At 38.1% G+C, this 19,101-nt stretch overlaps 1 protein-coding gene across 1 annotated transcript; it reads right to left on the reverse strand.

Annotated features, from left to right (window-relative positions):
* Positions 1-2,866: 2,866 nt before the first annotated feature.
* gjc4b (gap junction protein gamma 4b) lies at positions 2,867-9,824 on the reverse strand. Its single transcript, XM_059562491.1, has 3 exons — positions 9,473-9,824; positions 4,351-5,509; positions 2,867-4,119 (listed from the first exon to the last, which is right to left on the reverse strand). The coding sequence occupies exons 2-3, from the start codon at positions 5,477-5,479 to the stop codon at positions 4,106-4,108; spliced, it is 1,143 nt and encodes a 380-aa protein (XP_059418474.1). The 5' UTR covers positions 5,480-5,509; positions 9,473-9,824; the 3' UTR covers positions 2,867-4,105.
* Between the last annotated feature and the right edge of the window lie 9,277 nt (positions 9,825-19,101).

A 19,101-nucleotide genomic window follows, 5' to 3' on the forward strand; every position in this document is an offset into this window, starting at 1 on the left:
ACAGCATCGCGAGAATTTGAACAGTCAACAAAGCAAATAAATCGCTCCTTGATCTGAAGTCCCTCCGTGTATCTAATGCAAACAGAAAGTTGCTCATGTCTTTGAGGACTTTGCTTCATCAGCAATAACAGCAAGAAAACCAGTCTCGTGTACTTTCTTAGAAATTTCTTCACGAACGAGCTCTGCACACAATGCAATTATTTCATTCTGAAAGTCTCGGCTTGTGCAGTTAAAATATTTGGACTGCATGGATTCGAAATCAGGGTCGTATTTTGAAAACAAATTACATATGCTTAAATAATTCCCCCTTGCTTCTGCATCAGTATCTTCACGATGTCTGCGGAAAGGGAGACCTAATTTAGCAAGCAGTTTTATAATGTTAACAGATTTGTACAGGTACTCTCTGTTTTTTTCTACTGTGCTTTGATGGCTGTGTGACAGCTGTGCTGCCACAGATCCCGATGCACCAGCCTGTTTATAACTCTCCCACATCTTCATGCTATTTGAATGTACATTCGTGGCCAAAAGTTTTGAGAATTACATGAATATTAGTTTTCAAAAAGTTTGCTGCTAAACTGCTTTTAGATCTTTGTTTCAGTTGTTTCTGTGATGTACTGAAATATAATTACAAGCACTTCATACGTTTCAAAGGCTTTTATCGACAATTACATTACATTTATGCAAAGAGTCAGTATTTGCAGTGTTGGCCCTTCTTTTTCAGGACCTCTGCAATTCGACTGGGCATGCTCTCAATCAACTTCTGGGCCAAATCCTGACTGATAGCAACCCATTCTTTCATAATCACTTCTTGGAGTTTGTCAGAATTAGTGGGTTTTTGTTTGTCCACCCGCCTCTTGAGGATTGACCACAAGTTCTCAATGGGATTAAGATCTGGGGAGTTTCCAGGCCATGGACCCAAAATTTCAACATTCTGTTCCCCGAGCCACTTAGTTATCACTTTTGCCTTATGGCACGGTGCTCCATCGTGCTGGAAAATGCATTGTTCTTCACCGAACTGTTGAAGAAGTTGCTGTTGGAGGGTGTCTTGGTACCATTCTTTATTCATGGCTGTGTTTTTGGGCAGAATTGTGAGTGAGCCCACTCCCTTGGATGAGAAGCAACCCCACACATGAATGGTGTCAGGATGCTTTATTGTTGGCATGGAAACGCGGCATTTGCTGCCCTTCTTGACACCAGGCCATCTTCCAAAAGTCTTGGCCTCACTGTGCGTGCAGATGCGCTCACACCTGCCTGCTGCCATTCCTGAGCAAGCTCTGCACTGGTGGCACTCCGATCCCGCAGCTGAATCCTCTTTAGGAGATGATCCTGGCGCTTGCTGGACTTTCTTGGACGCCCTGAAGCCTTCTTTACAAGAATTGAACCTCTTTCCTTGAAGTTCTTGATAATCCTATAAATTGTTGATTTAGGTGCAATCTTAGTAGCCACAAAATCCTTGCCTGTGAAGCCATTTTTATGCAACGCAATGATGACTGCACACGTTTCTTTGCAGGTCACCATGGTTAACAATGGAAGAACAATGATTTCAAGCATCACCCTCCTTTTAACATGTCAAGTCTGCCACTCTAACCCAATCAGCCTGACATAATGATCTCCAGCCTTGTGCTCGTCAACATTCTCACCTGAGTTAACAAGACGATTACTGAAATGATCTCAGCAGGTCCTTTAATGACAGCAATGAAATGCAGTGGAAAGGTTTTTTTGGGATTAAGTTAATTTTCATGGCAAAGAAGGACTATGCAATTCATCTGATCACTCTTCATAACATTCTGGAGTAGCCTATATGCAAATTGCTATTATAAAAACTTAAGCAACTTTTCCAATTTCCAATATTTATGTAATTCTCAAAACTTTTGGCCACGACTGTACCTGTGACGAAGCATGTTTTGTCAGCTTCTCTGACAGTTTTTTCCAGTTCCGAGCTCCCACTTTTGTAAATAGTTCATCTGCGTCTGATCTTGCAATATTTGAAGAAAAGTGGTGACCGCAAATACAAAAAACCGAATCCAGTGATACTGAGTACTCCATCCATGGGAACTTGTGATAGTAAAATGTAGAGAAGGCATGATTAACATTTCCAATTAGGCGCTTAGGGAAAGAAGAAAGTATGGGCTGTTTCGGCCCAATAGCTTTCTCCCCGAGGTCAGCGTATCCAGATCCAGATGCGGCAGGTTGAGCAGGTAACTCCGCTGACACGGTGGCGCCGGTGCTGCTGAATCCCAGGCTGGCTTTGTTGTTCTCAGATGCGGACTTGGTTGCTGTGTCAGTAGCAGCAGTGGAATTGATGGTTGAAGTGTCAGAGTTAGAAAACTCTCTTACTAGTAGTCCACTTTTACTAGTGGGTTTATAAAAAAAAAAAAACAACGAATGTCCATTGTTTATTTAGCATGTAGACTAAAGCGGGAACAGAACGAGAAGAGAGTCCACTCACGTAACTTACCGCGATACTTTGAAGTCCGCCAGAATGAGCTTCTTTTTCAATATAATTAAAAATAATTCATTCTAAACTTACAAATTACAAGATCGGACAAATAAAATGAGAAAATATGAATTCTGTATTTTTTTTATTTTTCAAAGCACAAGACTTTAATTGGCCCATTAACCCCCCCCCCCAACTCCGCCCATGGTTAAGACGTCTTAACTAGATTAACTAACTAGCAGGTAACTAAGTGGTAATCAGTCTTTTTGGATTCAAATTAGACCAGTCTATGTTTTTATGCAACGGACTTTAAAAAGTTACAACCAGAAAAATGAACGAGGCATGACTGCAGTTTTTAGACCAAAGGTTTATTTTAGATACAAAACGGTTTACAAAATCTTACAAAAAAAAAAAAAAAAAAAAAAAACATTAGAAAATATAAAAATAAACTGAGATGCTGGAAATCGTATCAAAAGATGGAAAACCTTGCTGTTAACAGATATGGGTGAATCAAACGGTTTCGAGACAACAGATTTCATTGGTACCATGTATAAAACATTAGGCTTTATGGCTTTCAATTCTGCGACCTTATTGCTATTCAATGTAAACACTTTAAATTTGGACCAACTTAAAAATCTGCACTTGGAAAGGAGGTAAAATGATACAACCTTAACAGAAACTGTATTTAGAAAAGAGGAAAATGAAAACAAAATGAAATGAATTTTTTTATTAATGTTTTCAATTGTGTGAAGACATTCTCTGAAAGTTGTGTTTGCCTCTCTAACAGTCGGTCAAAAGAAACAAAAGCCAAACAGAACCAAACTGGTTTAAAGCCTCAGAAAATAAGTAAACAGAGCAAACAAATAAGACAAACTGTTGCCTACAGAGAAGCTTCCTCAAACTAAGAGGACTTATAACCAAAATACTTCTCATATACAGGTAAAGTACGCAATATGCAAATAAAATATCAAAAGCATCTTTGTAGATCAATAATTGATTCACAAGTATTCAAGCATTTTCCAGGTTTCCATTTTGCTCATTACAAACATACACTAATTGTGGTCCACTACTCATGACACGGAATAGTTTCTAAATACACTAAACTACATTTCTGATGTGGTTTTACACTGGCTCGTCCATCTCAATTTGGAATGGTAAAGATATGTAAACTCCAGTTTAAGGCATTTTTGAGATCCAACCCTTGGCACTTCATAAGAAGTGTGGTAAACAAATGGAACTACAACGACTTATTTTCCCTATACAACAACAAAAACAAACAAAAAAAAAAAAAGTAGAGAGATGACAAGAAACCTTGCACAGTCGCCTAGTGACTGAGGAGTAGAACGTCCATCTTCCTAACTAGCTTTTGGGCACTTTGGAGTAACAGGCAGACTGGCTTATGTCAAGTATAACTGGCTGGTGAGACACTGCTTTCTGAGATTTTAACTTGGCTTTCATTTGCCATAATACTGCACGGCACATCCTTACAGATTCACCAGTGTGCATAAGGACACACATGCTCCATTCGGTCTCACGATGCTTCACACAATGTTCAGCAGCCAAACATAACACACACAGACACTTTCCACTTTTCAAGATGAACAATGCCAACCACAGGTGGGGCCGCTTTGTTGCACAGGACTGCAGATGATAGTCTTATTAGTTTAATCATGCACTGATCCCTAAAAGAGAAAGAAAGAGAAAAGATTTAAAAAAAAAGATTGACATCTTTATTCCGAGAAAGCAACACCATTAGTCTGTACACATACATATACACACATTTTAGCAAGAAAGACTATATAGAGACCCATTTTAAACATATACATAAACTATTTCCTTATTTCTTAACTTACAATAAAAATTAACACTACATCAGTAAGCTTATTGGGAAACGCATAATTTTTCTGCCTCACCTTTTACACATGTGCTTCCCTGCTTCTCCTGAGCAAAGTTGAGCCTGTTCTGCTCAACAGCCGTGCCATTGGACTCTGGGCTGCTGCTGCGTAAAGGACTGCCCTCACCATTCTGATAGGCCATATCCAGATGCTGCTGGGCCAGTTTTAGGTGTTTACGCAGTCGGTCAAAATCTCGCGCAGATGACTCATCACCAAAAGACTCCCGACCCGAGTCTAAATTATAGCCTGGTTTCAATCCCATGGACAGTTTGTCTTTTTTCAGGGCAGTGTGGTACCCAGGTGGGGCGGTGGGCACCTGTCTGCATATGGCTCCACGGGGACGTGCAACGCTGTGGCTGCGCGCACGTCGCCGAAAAGCATCACGGATTCCACTGAGGCCCAAGTGAAGAATCTCCAGCACGGTTAGAGACAAGCAGAGACAGCTCACGGCATACATGATCAGCAGAAAGATTGTTTTCTCTGTGGGACGTGACACAAAGCAGTCCACCGTGTGTGGGCAGGGGCTACGAGTGCACACGTATGAGGGGGCGACCTCAAAGCCATACAGGATGTACTGGCCGAAGAGAAAGCCAATCTCGAAAACAACACGAGACAGAAGCTGCAGGATGTACATCTTCATGAGCCCGTTACGCTTTATCCTCCGCCGCCCGTCGTGTTTAGGGGCAGGCTTCTCGGGAGCTTTTTCTTTCTCTGGCAGGATCTCCTCAGTCATCATGGGATCTTCCTCACCGTTGTCCTCAGCCTCCTCATAGTCACGGTTGGCTCCACGGTTGATCATGGGCATGCGTTTCCTGTTTGTTGGCTTATACTCCTCATCATTCATGCGAGCGATCTTATGCATAGCAAAGCCCAGGTACATAATTGTGGGGGTTGTGATCATAATGATCTGAAATACCCAAAACCTTACATGAGAGAGTGGTGCAAACGCATCATAGCAGACATTCTCGCATCCAGGTTGCTGGGTGTTACACACAAATTTGCTCTGTTCATCGTAGTATATAGATTCTCCCCCCACAACAGTCAACACAATGCGGAAGATGATGAATAACGTGAGCCAGATCTTGCCCACAAAAGTGGAGTGGTTGGAGATTTCATCCAACAGCCGCGTAAGAAAGCTCCAGCTCATGGTGCTTTGAGAAGAACCGCCGTCTCAGTCCTGCATGAGAACGAGACATTAACTGTTAGTAATTGAAAACAGCAAAAATTAAAAAAAAAAAAAAAAAAGTACATTACGTTCAATGATAAAAATGGCAAGAATGTGGCCTACCTTCCTACATGATTGACAAAAGCTGTATGACTACTCTGAGGAGAGGAGATGTTGATTCAATATTAAGGGCTCCAAATTATGTACAAGTATGAGGTGCTTTCCTCTATCGGGACAATTTTTAAGTTTCTAGGAACCTTTAAATAGGAGGCTTGATTAAGCAGAAGATTCCACTAGATGGAGCTAAAATGTCACTTTTCTATCAAGCTCTTTTTTACAGAAGCATGAAGTCAGCTAGGGTTGGGGTTAAAAAAAAAAAAAAAATCATTTGCATCAGGCATTTGCCACCTTAGTGTTAACTGATCTCTAGTGTGTAACACCTACTTAAGACATTCAGCTACTTGTGTTAAGCAAATAGTAGACCGGAGACACCGAAAGGCTCAACCAAAGGCCCAAAAAGTCACTGTGGAATTGGCAGCTCTAACAAAGTAAAATCAAAACAGGCAACCAATTGAAAATGGTTTGGTCACTGGAGTCCAGCTACTTTAGGAGTAGAGAGGGTGGGGTCATGTGCCGGTCTAATCAAACTCTGCAATCCTCACTGGCTCCATCAAGTAAACAAAAAGCGCTTCAGGCATGACTGTGACTTGATTTTTCCACAAAGTTGAGTGTGTGAATTTATCAAAACAGTAAAGACTCTCCAGGGTTTCCTTTATTATCGACCACTGATTTCATGTGACTTTGTTCTTGATTACTGGATGTGTATTTTCAAAAATAAGAACTAGATATTTATATTATGGATTTGATAGATACTATTATATACAGCATTAACAAATGGCTCCAATAAGACCCTTATTATAAAAAAAAAAAAAAAAAAGTGACAATGACCTGTTCATATCCATCAAGTGTGAATAAACTAGCAGAAAAAAAATAAATACATACATACTACACACAAACTCCAAATTACATGATTAATTTGTTCTCCAATGACCATGAGAACCTTGACTAGCACAGTCCAACCCTAAATTCACACAAAATGAATAGGAACTGCTGGTGACGTGCTGCCAATGGCCACAACTTCTGTCCCAGTGTTTATTAGAGACAGTTGCATGAAGTGAGGGCCACGCTGTTGTGGTAGAGAACACATACTACAAGTACCACTTAAAAGGCTTTAAAATCACTGTTATTTGTACACTGTACAAAGAGGCCATATTCAATTGCAGGCAGTAGAACAATTGTGTGGATATCATTTGCAACATTCCACAGCTGGTGTCCAGTTGGCCCTCACATTACATATCAGCAGGGCCCCAAACTGCCTCTACACTTACAACACACCTAGCTTCTTATACCGCGTTTCCACCGAAATTACCTGGAACAATTGTACCAGGAACTTTATTCCCAGGAACACATTTTTAAATAGGCCCTGTCTTTATAAATAAACCACAGATTTGAGTTTTAAACAACTACATTCTCGCCTGAAATACTTTTAAAACATTTCATGACACAATAACAGTAATATTTTGAAAATGATCCGAATAAATGAACCCAACCAATGCTGCGTGAACTCAACCAATAAGGATGTTTAGCGCACAAGTCCCGCCCCCGAAAGTTACGGAAACTTTGAAAAAGTACTACCTCACCAGCAAGGACTTTCTGAGGGGCATTTTTTTACCCAGAACTTTTAGTTCCTGGTTCCTGCGGTGGAAACACACCGAGTACCAGGCCAAAGTCCCTAGTTCCTGGGTAAAGTTCCTGCAGTGGAAACGCGGCATTAGAAAGGTGTGATCTTACAAAAGGGTGCACACACTTTTTGGTCCATGAACGACTATGACATCATAAATAATACATTCAAACTAATTTTGATACAAACAGTGCAGATAAAGGCATATCAGGATGGAAAGCGATTAAGGGGGACATTTTTTTATTTAAAACAGACCAGCAGAATTGGACTTGAATAGATTTGCATGTGAAATTTAAAAGGGATAGTGGATGGGAACTAAAATTAGAAAAATACTAACAGCCATTGATTCAATTAAATTAATTTCTACCATCAACTGTTGGGTTACCAACATTTTTCATACAGGTTTTGAACCACTTGAGGGCAAGAATTTTCACTTTTGCATGTACTAAGTTGTTAAAAGACTGGGAGACCCTCAGCAATACCTCAAGCCTAACCGTGACCTAAGTCAAGCAACACTACAGGAGGAACCTTTTTTTTTTTACCCCATGAGACATTCACTTTAAAAGAGAGAACAGACTGGCTTTGTGGAGACATCTGAGAAAGTAGTTATTTCAATCCAGATTCCTTCAGCTCTGGGGAAAAGACAGAAGACTGGCGCTTACCTCAAAACAACATATCAGTTTCTAAGAAAGTTAAAGCAGTTTGATGCAGAATAATGTTTAATGAAATTTAGATGGAAAAAAAACGACTCCGTTATTGTCTTCTTGCATTGATAATTTTCCTGTTTATCACTAAAGCTGCTTTGTCAACCAGCACCGTATAAAGAGCTATACAAATAAAAGGTGACTTGACTTGGATCTGTTAAATAAAATGACAGTCACGTGTTAACCTCTATGATGCCTGTCTTTTTAGAAGATTTCAAAATAAAACCTGGTCCCCTTACCCTATACCAAAAAAAAAAAAAAGCTTATGAAAATTTTGGCAAACTGGTGGACAATTTGGCGTTTAAAACTTAGACTGTGATTTTAGTGACACGACTCTTTAAAAACGGTCAATCCTAGGGTTGGCAGAAAAGTATTATTGTAGAACAATGACCATACAAGACATTTCTCAATCTGTTTGACATATACATAAATTTAAATATAAACAATTCATGCTTAGTTTTTAGTTATAGTTAGTTTTTCTTCTGTTGAACACCAAAGATGATATGAAAAATGTTGGTATCCGAACAGTTGATGAGTACAATTGTCTTCCATAGTAGGAAAAAATAAAAATAAATACCATGCAAGTCAATGGTGCACATAAACTGTACAGATACAAACATTTTCATCAAGAATATCTTGTGTTCAACAGAAGAAAGAAACTCATAGGTTTAAAACGGGTGGAGGATTAGCAAATAATGACAATTTTAATTCTGGAAGTGAACTAATAACTTAAGTTTAACTCTAGGGAAAATAAGCGTTTAAACTCAATCCGATCAAAATTATGAAAATTAAAATATATAATATTTAATAAAAAAATAAAGGGTAGTGGTTCCTGTTCGTAACTGAATTTAAGCGGTCAACAAATGGTAAAAAAAAAAGCATTCATAATTTCAGTATATTTTCATGGTACGAGAGATACAAGATCTTATTGGTGGATTTTTAAAAAACAAAAACAAAAAAAATACAACTTTAAACACTGATCATTTTGCTTTTGATTATTCTACCAGGAAAACTTAGACAAATATTTAACTAAAGTTAACTTACTCGAGCGCAACGTGTCGATGTGGACGCGCGAAAGGTGGCGCGCTTTTACCGGAGTTTTGGGGGGGGAAAGAAGATCCAACATCCCAAACAAACAGCAGCGTGCTTGTGTTTCAACACCACCACTTACCCAGAAGAACAAAACAACTAGTAATATCGACCACAGAAAGAAGTTTCGTAGTACAGCTAACCAAACGGTTGATCTGTTATGGCTAACTTACACATTTTTACCAAAAAGCCCCATCCCGCTACTATTGTTCTCCGGCTGACGCAAGAAAGATGCGACAGTCTCTTATAAAACAACTCAAAAGACAATATCTTAAACTCGAATGGCACGGTTTCTGAAAGATACGCGTATAAACTTCTTACACAACAACAGATAAAGCAGAAAATTGGCTATTTTTCTTTGTACGCGCGAGACGTCGCCAAAAATCCGTTGGCTTAGTCACTGGCGAATTTCAGTCAGATGAAAAGCAGGGAAAAACATACCTCGTTGAGTAGATTTCAACAATTTTCTTCAGCTCTGTATTTCGTCAGAGTTTGTACGAAATATCACCACATCCCTCAGCTATATTTGACGACGAAAGCCACGCTCGATATTAACCCATTCGGAGTATAGCAGCATATGAATCGCTCTCTCTTCACATACAGGGGCTCAAATAGTTGAGGAGAACAAAGAGGCTGGCTCCCAAAATGCTACAGCTCCTCCCGCCTGATGAAATCTGATAGTCTGATCATCATTTTCCAGATTTTTAGCTCACACACTACTGCAGTGGTTTTCAATCCTATTCCTGGGGACCCACCACTCTGCACATTTTTTATTTCTTTATTTTTCCGACACACACAGTGCAGTTCATGGATCTCTCTACCAAAAATAAGCTGATGATCTATATCAGGTGTGTTAAATTAGGGAGACATTCAAAATGTGGGTCCCCAGGACCAGGATTGAAACCATTGCTCTACTGTCACATGCTTGATTTGCATCCCATCACATATTTTGGAGAAATGTAATAAAATCGATAAAATAAAGTTAAAAAAAATATCTACATGAATTAGCCTCAGTTGTTTAAGTAGCAGTAATTTCCCATATTATTGATTTCAGTGTCTGGTTAATGGGGGCTTAACTGTATCACACATTCTTAGTGATGATACACATTCTAGTCATGGATGGATCAATACTGAAGTATTGATACTTTACACTGATGTTGCATTCAGAAGATTGATCCTTACTTAATATCAGTGCTAAGTGTTTTTTAAACTATACATTTTATTATTTATTTACTATGAAACTATGTTTAGGCCCATTTAAAACATGTGTAACATGTGTAAAGTATGTAATAGAAATGATTAATATTGTTGCAATTTCTTTTGTTAAATTTCCATAAAAACAAACAAACAACAAACTGTAAATTTGGTTGCAGAACTTTAGCATAAAACATAACAATGGCCATGTTTGCATCTAAGTAAAATGCATGAATTAGCCACCAATTTGTTAAAATGTAGATTACCATGAAAATGTATTGAGTACTATTAAGATTATTGCTGATAATCAAAATAAGAAACTACTCTGATTGAGATGTTTATATGTTCCATAGAAGAAATCCTGTTTGGAATGACATGAGCGTGAGTAAATGAGTGAACTACTCCTTTAAATGCCATTTTAATTTTTAGTATCATTACAAGGGTGTGTGTAAAAGTAGTTCAGGATTGTATTTTGTTGACTGTATAGGCCTGTTTTACAATTCATACATCACCAACTTTTAAAAATCAGTCAATGAAAACCAGTTTGGTTAACCAGTTTACCGTTGCCACATTTATTTCAATAAGCCATTGTTAATGTGGGGTTTAGGATCTATTTATGTTATTCTTCCTTTTTCCTCTTAAGATTTATTGATGTAATATTTTTTTTCTTCCTTCACTTTAGCCCAGACAATAAACTAAAAGAAAAAGACCCAATAAAAGACAATAAATCACCCCCTTTTCAATGCAACACTTTTTTTTCATCAGTTTGTCATGTGATGACAATGATTATAGGGCAACAACTCGGTCATGCCACTATTTATTTTTTGAATGAGTGATACAAACAAGCAAGAAATTTATTGTCAAGGCATAAAAAACAAGTCTGGATTGGGAAAGGGACTAAATTCCAATTCTTAGGGCTATTTAAACACGTCTTAGTTGACTTAAAAAAGTATGTTTAAATAACATATATTGTTTTAAAATATATATTCAGTGTATTCCATTGTCAGTGAACTCCTGTTCAGAAAAAAGAAAGGAAGGAAAGAAATGTCTAAATATTGTTCGATGTCACCAACTGCTTTCCCTTTTCCTGCGGAGGATGGTGCTTGGAAGTTGTTGTTATTGAAGATCTTTCCTCCATTGCGTTTTGCACAGGATGAGGTTTTAAGAAGGGGGAAGGGGGTTATGGTTTTAACACTACCAGGTGTGATTTAACAGACAAATTGTTGCCTGTAATCTTCAAATAAAACTTTATGTAAAGTCAGTGCATCTAACTTTGCATAATTGCATAAGAATTGCAAAGACTTTGGATAAACCTTCTGTGGCTTCTGGTATGGAATGATATTGCGGACATTATTCAAAAGGCATTGCAAATTGTATTTGCAATTGCGTTTTCAATTTGTGGACGCATAAAATGTGACATAATCCAAATGCAAATCGCGCATTACCGTTTTCATTTTCGATTAAGTGAACGCACAGTGTCTGCCAAATTTAAAATGGAAATGCAAAGTCCGTTTGCAATTGTGTTTTCCATATCTTACGAGCTATGAGCCTGTCATATTTAAATAGCAATATTAATTACCACATTTGCCTTTTCACTCTCTCTGCACTGTGCATGTAAACTGCCAAAACTCAAATGGAATCGCAATACCTTTTGCATTTAATTTCCAACGTCTACACGGAAACCTGTCAATCAAGTGACAGGGGTGGGGCCATTTTATTGGGCGTGTTTGCATTGGGAAGTGAAGATCGTACTAAAATGTACCATGTTTTTACTAGGGTAAATATAAGTTAACGATAGTGTTTATAATTAAGCCACAGTAGCCACAAATGTACAGTTGTCTGAGAAGTTATGAAATGTTCTTTAATATCATGAACCATAAAATGTAGTCAGTGTTCTGCTATTGTTTATTTTCATAATAGGTAAACACAGGCCACACGTTAAGATGGTCACAGATCTGGAGCTGATTCAGTGTAGCTTGGTAGCTGAGTGGTTAGTGACTGTCATCTCTAATGGCATACCGTCTTTTAGCGCGTGTTCGAAACCCGGGCCAACACAGACGTTCTTTATTTTTTTTGTTTATCCTAAACACAGGCCACAAAAATAAACAATAGCAGAACACTGACTACATTTTATGGTTCATGATATTAAAGAACATTTCATAACGTCTCAGACAACTGTACATTTGTGGCTACTGTGGCTCAATTATAAACACTATCGTTAACTCATATTTACCCTAGTAAAAACATGGTACATTTTAGTACGATCGTCACTTCCCAATGCAAACACGCCCAATAAAATGGCCCCACCCCTGTCACTTGATTGACAGGTTTCCATGTAGACGTTGGAAATTCAAATGCAAAAGGTATTGCGATTCCATTTGAGTTTTGGCAGTTTACATGCACAGTGCAGAGAGAGTGAAAAGGCAAATGTGGTAATTAATATTGCTATTTAAATATGACAGGCTCATAGCTCGTAAGATATGGAAAACACAATTGCAAACGGACTTTGCATTTCCGTTTTAAATTTGGCAGACACTGTGCGTTCACTTAATCGAAAATGAAAACGGTAATGCGCGATTTGCATTTGCGTTTGGATTATGTCACATTTTATGCGTCCACAAATTGAAAACGCAATTGCAAATACAATTTGCAATGCCTTTTGAATAATGTCCGCGATATCATTCCATATTCTGGCAACATTAACCCACCAATCAGATGAACAGACACTAACAATTTACATTTGTAAGGCAATGTGAGAGATGTTCACAGGCTTGCACTGCCTGAAGATTTTGACATTTGATTCTTCCATTGAGCTGTTATCACATTTTGTCTGACATTCTTTTGATATGCAATCCAGATGCACCTCGTTTGGTAGACAGTCATGCATTAATATCAATAGAATGCTAAGTATTATTAGTGGTGTTTAATCAGAATCAGAATGAATCAGAATGAGTTTTATGGCCAGGTTTACACATGTTTACACACACGAGAAACTTGTTTTCGTGATAGAAGCTCCGCATTGCAACAGAATGACAGAAACATAATAAAAGAATAAAAAATACAAAAATACAAATAAGTAGGTAATTGGGCAAACACCAGTATTTCTATTGCTCATCTTTTAAGGGTTCAGAATTTGTTCTAAATGTTGTACTTAGTGTTAAATTTGACATCCTTCATTGTTTGTGCTACAGACATGAATGTTTTAAAGAATCTTTTAATTCTATTTAACCATTTCTGAACAGCTCTTAGGATGCAGGATGAGTACTGCTTTGATTTGTCAAGGCAGGCGTGTTTATGCAAGGGGTGAGCGCTATTGCCAGCAGCAGTGAAAAGATACGGAAATGCTTGACCATAAGCAGCTTGCAGCACGCTTTTTCCATGTCTAGTTTTTGCATTAGTCAGCAGAGTGGCAATGATAAGTCTTGACAGAAAAACAGAAATCATGGTGGACGGCCCATAATCAACCCTAAACAAAATGTCAAGTCTTTTATTGAGACTTTGTCATAATATTCTGTATGATATGCATCCGTTACTGTTAACTATAGACCAGCAGTAATTTCACAGAAGATTCCTTGGGATCTTTTTTCTTTTGCCAGAGTAATTTAGAAATTTATTTCAAATAAATATCTTATAGTTCCAGATCATAGAAGAATCTGATGGCCTGCCAGTCAGATAAATGCAACCGTCTAATGTGGTTTGTTTCATGGTATTTTTATTGCAACCCACAATGCGTTTGACAAGAAAACAGACTTCCATATTCAAAACATGTGTGGATTTAATCACTTGCATCCTAAAGTGAACCTCCAACGCAGTTTTTCCAGAGGTTGGTTATTGTTTAATAAACAAAACCAGCCTAAACACCTTCAGTTGCTGTCACGGTGCTATTCAGGGCTAGCAATTAACTAATGCCATAAACATACATGCACTTGTTAGAGCTTAATTTATAGTTCTGCAGAGACGAATCAGATGCTAATGTTTACCACCTGTGTCGTTAAACCTAATTTGTGCTTTACTTACTATGCTTACTTTACTGTAACATAAAATACTTTTACAGGTCCCTCAGACTTCACACCTGTAATTTTTCGGATTTGACAAAAAAAATTATAATATAGTAATAATTATAATTTAGGAAAATCATGATAATGAATTTAAATAATCCACTGAATGAATAAGGTTTTTATATTGGTGTTGTAATCGCCAACAACACCATTGAGCAAGCCTGTAGGTTTCGTTTTTTCAGTGGAACACATGGATAGATTTTGAAGACCCCTTTGTGTGAAGAACCAACCAAAATATGTGTTCTGTGTTATTTCTTAAATATAGTACTATAGTAGAATGGACTTTTTTGTTGAGCTATATAGTGTGGTTTTGTCTATTTTAGAACTGTGATCATTGAACTGTCCTGCCTTGTGTGTTTCATGGAAATATAGCAACATAAGATTTGGGAATGAAGGTGATTTATTAAAATTGAGTACACTATTCCTTTGAGAAAAAAAGAGAGTCAACGTACTTGTTATGCTCTAAAACAGATAAGCAGGTTAGCTAGGAAAATGGTATGGTTTCCGTCTGGCGGGGATTTTCAATGTGAGTGCCTAGCCATTTGGGGGTTGGGGTACAAACCGTTAGATGGGGGTTGGGCACTTTGTGCTGTTTCACCCTTGTGTTAGATGACGGATGGGGGTGGTGGTGAATCTCCTATTTCAATAAAGGTAAAGGGAGGATAGTGTAGTAAGATAAGTACTTGTTGACTACAGGACTTGAACCCCCACCCCCTAGTAAAAAGGCAGGTTGTTACCATAAAAACTGATAGATCTAGCCTCAACTCCCCCGACATTGTAACAGATGGTTGGAGGTAGAGCTGTTTGGGGGTTGGTTAAACAAGCATTTTCTCAAAGATCACCATTAAAAGTTTCCTTCTTGCACAGCTCTTCCGTCTTGACGGTTACCTGTTAAAAGGGATCTGGAAAGAAAAAATACATCACACATGACACTTCAAAACCAGGACAATAATATAACAATTTATTTGCATGATTTGCCCAGTTTAGTTAAAATATTAACCTTAACATGCCTAACAATGCATGGACAGTCATCTTTGCTGTTTTTTGTTTTGTTTAGTTTTTTAATCTGAACCTGAATCTTGAATGTTATGATCAAATGTCATCATTTAGAACACAAAAATATTGCAATGTCCTTCTTTCTTTTAATGCTGCTTTATCCACCTTTTTCCTCAACGCAGAAGTAAGCCTATGGGTGAGACTTCCGTTTCATTAGCCGCTATAGATAAATAACGAGGAGAATAACAATGTGCAGTAAACGGTAAAACTGTTTGCAGTACAAACCTGTGTGTTCTTCATTAAGATAACAGATTAAAATAATATGATGGGACACATCAACTGTCAATATCAAGTAGCAAAACTAAAGAATCAAAAAATAGCTAGACGCAAATGAGACCGGAAGCTTTACCCATAGAATTTACAAATGGCGGCACCCATTTTTTTATGTCAGGAAAAAGGTGGATAGAAATTTGCTCATACTTAACCCTGCCGAAATTGCACAAAAGATGGGTCTATTATGGGATAATCTGCTAATAGCTAGTATTCTTCAGAGTGTCCCAGCCCAGTGTGATTAAGTGGCTTTCAATAATGAGGAGGATGTTTCATAGTTTAGCTCTTCACATTTCATTAGAATAGTAGCACAATCACTGTAAAATCGACTGAGATCAAGTGTATAATGAGTAATGAATTTACTTGTCATGTAGTAGAAATTTTCTTTTCAAAGTAACTTACAATTCAAAATTCTAAATGCTCAAATTTCAGGTGTAAGCCACAGCCGTCAAAATACTAAACGAAAATACTTAAAATTAAGCCCTATTCGGACGGGACTAGTTTTACAGGGGGTCATTAGAGAAATCTGTGTTTCACAGACGTACTTGGTGATTTTAATCCAGTCCGAATCTGCCACGTCTGTGTTTTTCTCACACAACCTCTGTGATAATTCCAGAGCAAATGACCTACTGATTTTCAGCAAACTCAGTGATCCTCTGAGAAAACTAATCCCGTCCGAATGCGAATGTCTGTGATTGCCTGCGATATTTTATTTCACAATGCGTTTCCTTGTGTGTTTTGGCCAACGTGAATTACCGTAGATGCTCTTACCATGCGCATGTTTGATATATTTGCTTCCCGGCAAAGAAATAATACAAAAATTATAAAAAATCAAGAGACAGATCAAGTAAACTTTTAATACTGGCTTTTAATATCAGCATCAGGTAAGATTACTCACGATCATTTATGCACACAGTTACATAATGTTTTAATTACAGATGCAAGCATACGGAGCGCGTGATCTCTGTGACACCCAGATGCTCAAAACAGAACCTCCCACCTCTGTAATAAACACGGAGATGTTAGTCCCGTCCGAATTGGTACATGAAAATCGCAGACGTCAGGTGGTAAGAATCGAAACTCAAATGTAGTTTAGAAGACTAGTCCCGTTCTCATTACTTACTCACCTACATGTCATTCCAAACCTGTATGATTTTCATTCTTTTGTGAAACACAAAACAAGATGTTTGAGAGTCAGTGTTTTTTCCCCCCGATTTTTACCTCCCAAGAATCTGAAAAAAATCTTTTTGAGGACCTCTGTAAGTTCCGATGTTCGGCGTGGATTATCTTGTAATGTGGGATGTTTACAGATCGAATATTGCATCTCCCAATCTGCACACACACAAATTGGGGCCTCCCCGCTCATAATAAACATGTTTGATATTTAGGATACTTTCACAATAGCCAATGCGCAAAACAAACTGCTGTATGGGTCCATTGGAAATTGGAGATGGAAGAAACAGATTGTGGAAGTTGCAAATAAGATAATAACAATAATACAATATATGTGGAAGCAATAACACAACTGTCTGTTTAATGTAGCAAAAATGACTGAAATCGCCTCCGTTTTGAACATACCAGGTGAGTGTATATCTTGTAGTGTGTGCATGTTTCAGATTTGAGGGAAGGAAATCTGCAAGATTCTCCTTATATGTGTTCTGCAACCAGATTTCATTTAAAACTCCTGTAATCCAAGCCCATTTTAAGGGTTGTGTATAATGTAGAAAAAGGCAGATGTAGAAAAAGGCAGGTATATACAGTACAGACCAAAAGTTTGGACACACCTTCTCATTCAAAGAGTTTTCTTTATGTTCATGACTATGAAAATTGTAGATTCACACTGAAGGCATCAAAACTATGAATTAACACATGTGGAATTATATATGGGATTATATAGATAACAAAAAAGTGTGAAACAACTGAAAATATGTCATATTCTAGGTTCTTCAAAGTAGCCACCTTTTGCTTTGATTACTGCTTTGCACACTCTTGGCATTCTCTTGATGAGCTTCAAGAGGTAGTCACCTGAAATGGTCTTCCAACAGTCTTAAAGGAGTTCCCCGAGAGATGCTTAGCACTTGTTGGCCCTTTTGCCTTCTGTCTGCGGTCCAGCTCACCCCTAAACCACCTGGATTGGGTTCAGGTCCGGTGACTGTGGAGGCCAGGTCATCTGGCGCAGCACCCCATCACTCTCCTTCTTGGTCAAATAGCCCTTGATGCCTTCAGTGTGACTCTACAATTTTCATAGTCATGAAAATAAAGAAAACTCTTTGAATGAGAATGTGTGTCCAAACTTTTGGTCTGTACTGTATATAAATAGCATCAATTAGATTTTTGGTATCATGAGAGCCAAACTAGATGCTTGCGTGATGATGTCAGGTTCAGGCTTCTGTCAGAGAGTGGGGCCTCACAGAAGCCTTTAGTTACACCGTGGTTTATAGGTCAGCTCTGCCCCAAGACGGCACATTCTAAGGAAAACATTCTCACACACAAAGCACCTCTGTTTTAGGAAAAGCAGAAGTCTCAATTTACAAAGGTATTTGGAATTTCTAGAGAAAGGGTCACATTTTATGGACAACCAGACAACAGCGTAGCGGTGCAAATGATGCATCTCAAAAATACTTGCACAGAGAAAGTGACTGTGCATGCACAAATGAAAAAGTTGATGACTTCCATATGCTACATAATGTGCTGAGAGGGTGGGTGTGTGTTTTGGAGTTGATGGGATGTTTTGTCATGTTGCTTGAAATTGAATGTCAACCATTTTTGATATGAGTATTCTTCTGAAAGACATTTGAATCAAATAGTAGAAAGAAAAAAAAAAATATTATTACAACATATTTGAATTGCCCAAGAAGATTATTCTCTGATCTTCTCTTTAGTGTGTTATTTAACCATGCAAATCTAATGTTCCTTAACATTACAAATGCTGAACGAGACAGATCTTGTCAGAGAAATGCCCAAAACAGTTATATTGCCTGGCAGAGCAGCTGTAATAGTGGGAAGCACATTACTGGTTAAAGTTTTCACACATCAGTGCTCATCGTTCACACCTGCTTTGGCAGACAATGGTCCACTTTTATGCCTTCGAAGTTGAAAGGCTGTGCAATCACATACACATAACAGAAAGCCACATGGTGCAGATGCCACACTTTGCAAACTTGAACTGATGAAAGGACAGCGTTCAGTGTCATGACCTGCTTTTCAGTGAACTGAATATGTAGGAGGAAGGGCTGACGTTTTAACAACGCAAAGTATCCTGACAAATGTTAAGGACCCCTGTTCAATTGAAGAGGCCATTGTGGGTTGAGACTTCTACCCCCATCTGTCCACCAGAGTGTTAAAAGTGCATGTGGCTCCATAACTTTTTAATTTGCACTGTGAAAAGAAATCAGAAGAGTTTTAGCACCAGACTGGCACTTGTAACAATAGGCTTTAGAAGCAAATTGCTTTTTTACTCATGTCTATGGTAGAAGAAGTTTGTACAAACCA

Source organism: Carassius carassius, chromosome 11, assembly GCF_963082965.1.
Source record: "Carassius carassius chromosome 11, fCarCar2.1, whole genome shotgun sequence".
Taxonomy (NCBI): domain Eukaryota; kingdom Metazoa; phylum Chordata; class Actinopteri; order Cypriniformes; family Cyprinidae; genus Carassius; species Carassius carassius.

Excerpts from the sequence above, each read along its gene's own strand:
- gjc4b (XM_059562491.1), bottom strand. The coding sequence starts at position 5,479 with ATGAGCTGGAGCTTTCTTACGCGGCTGTTGGATGAAATCTCCAACCAC.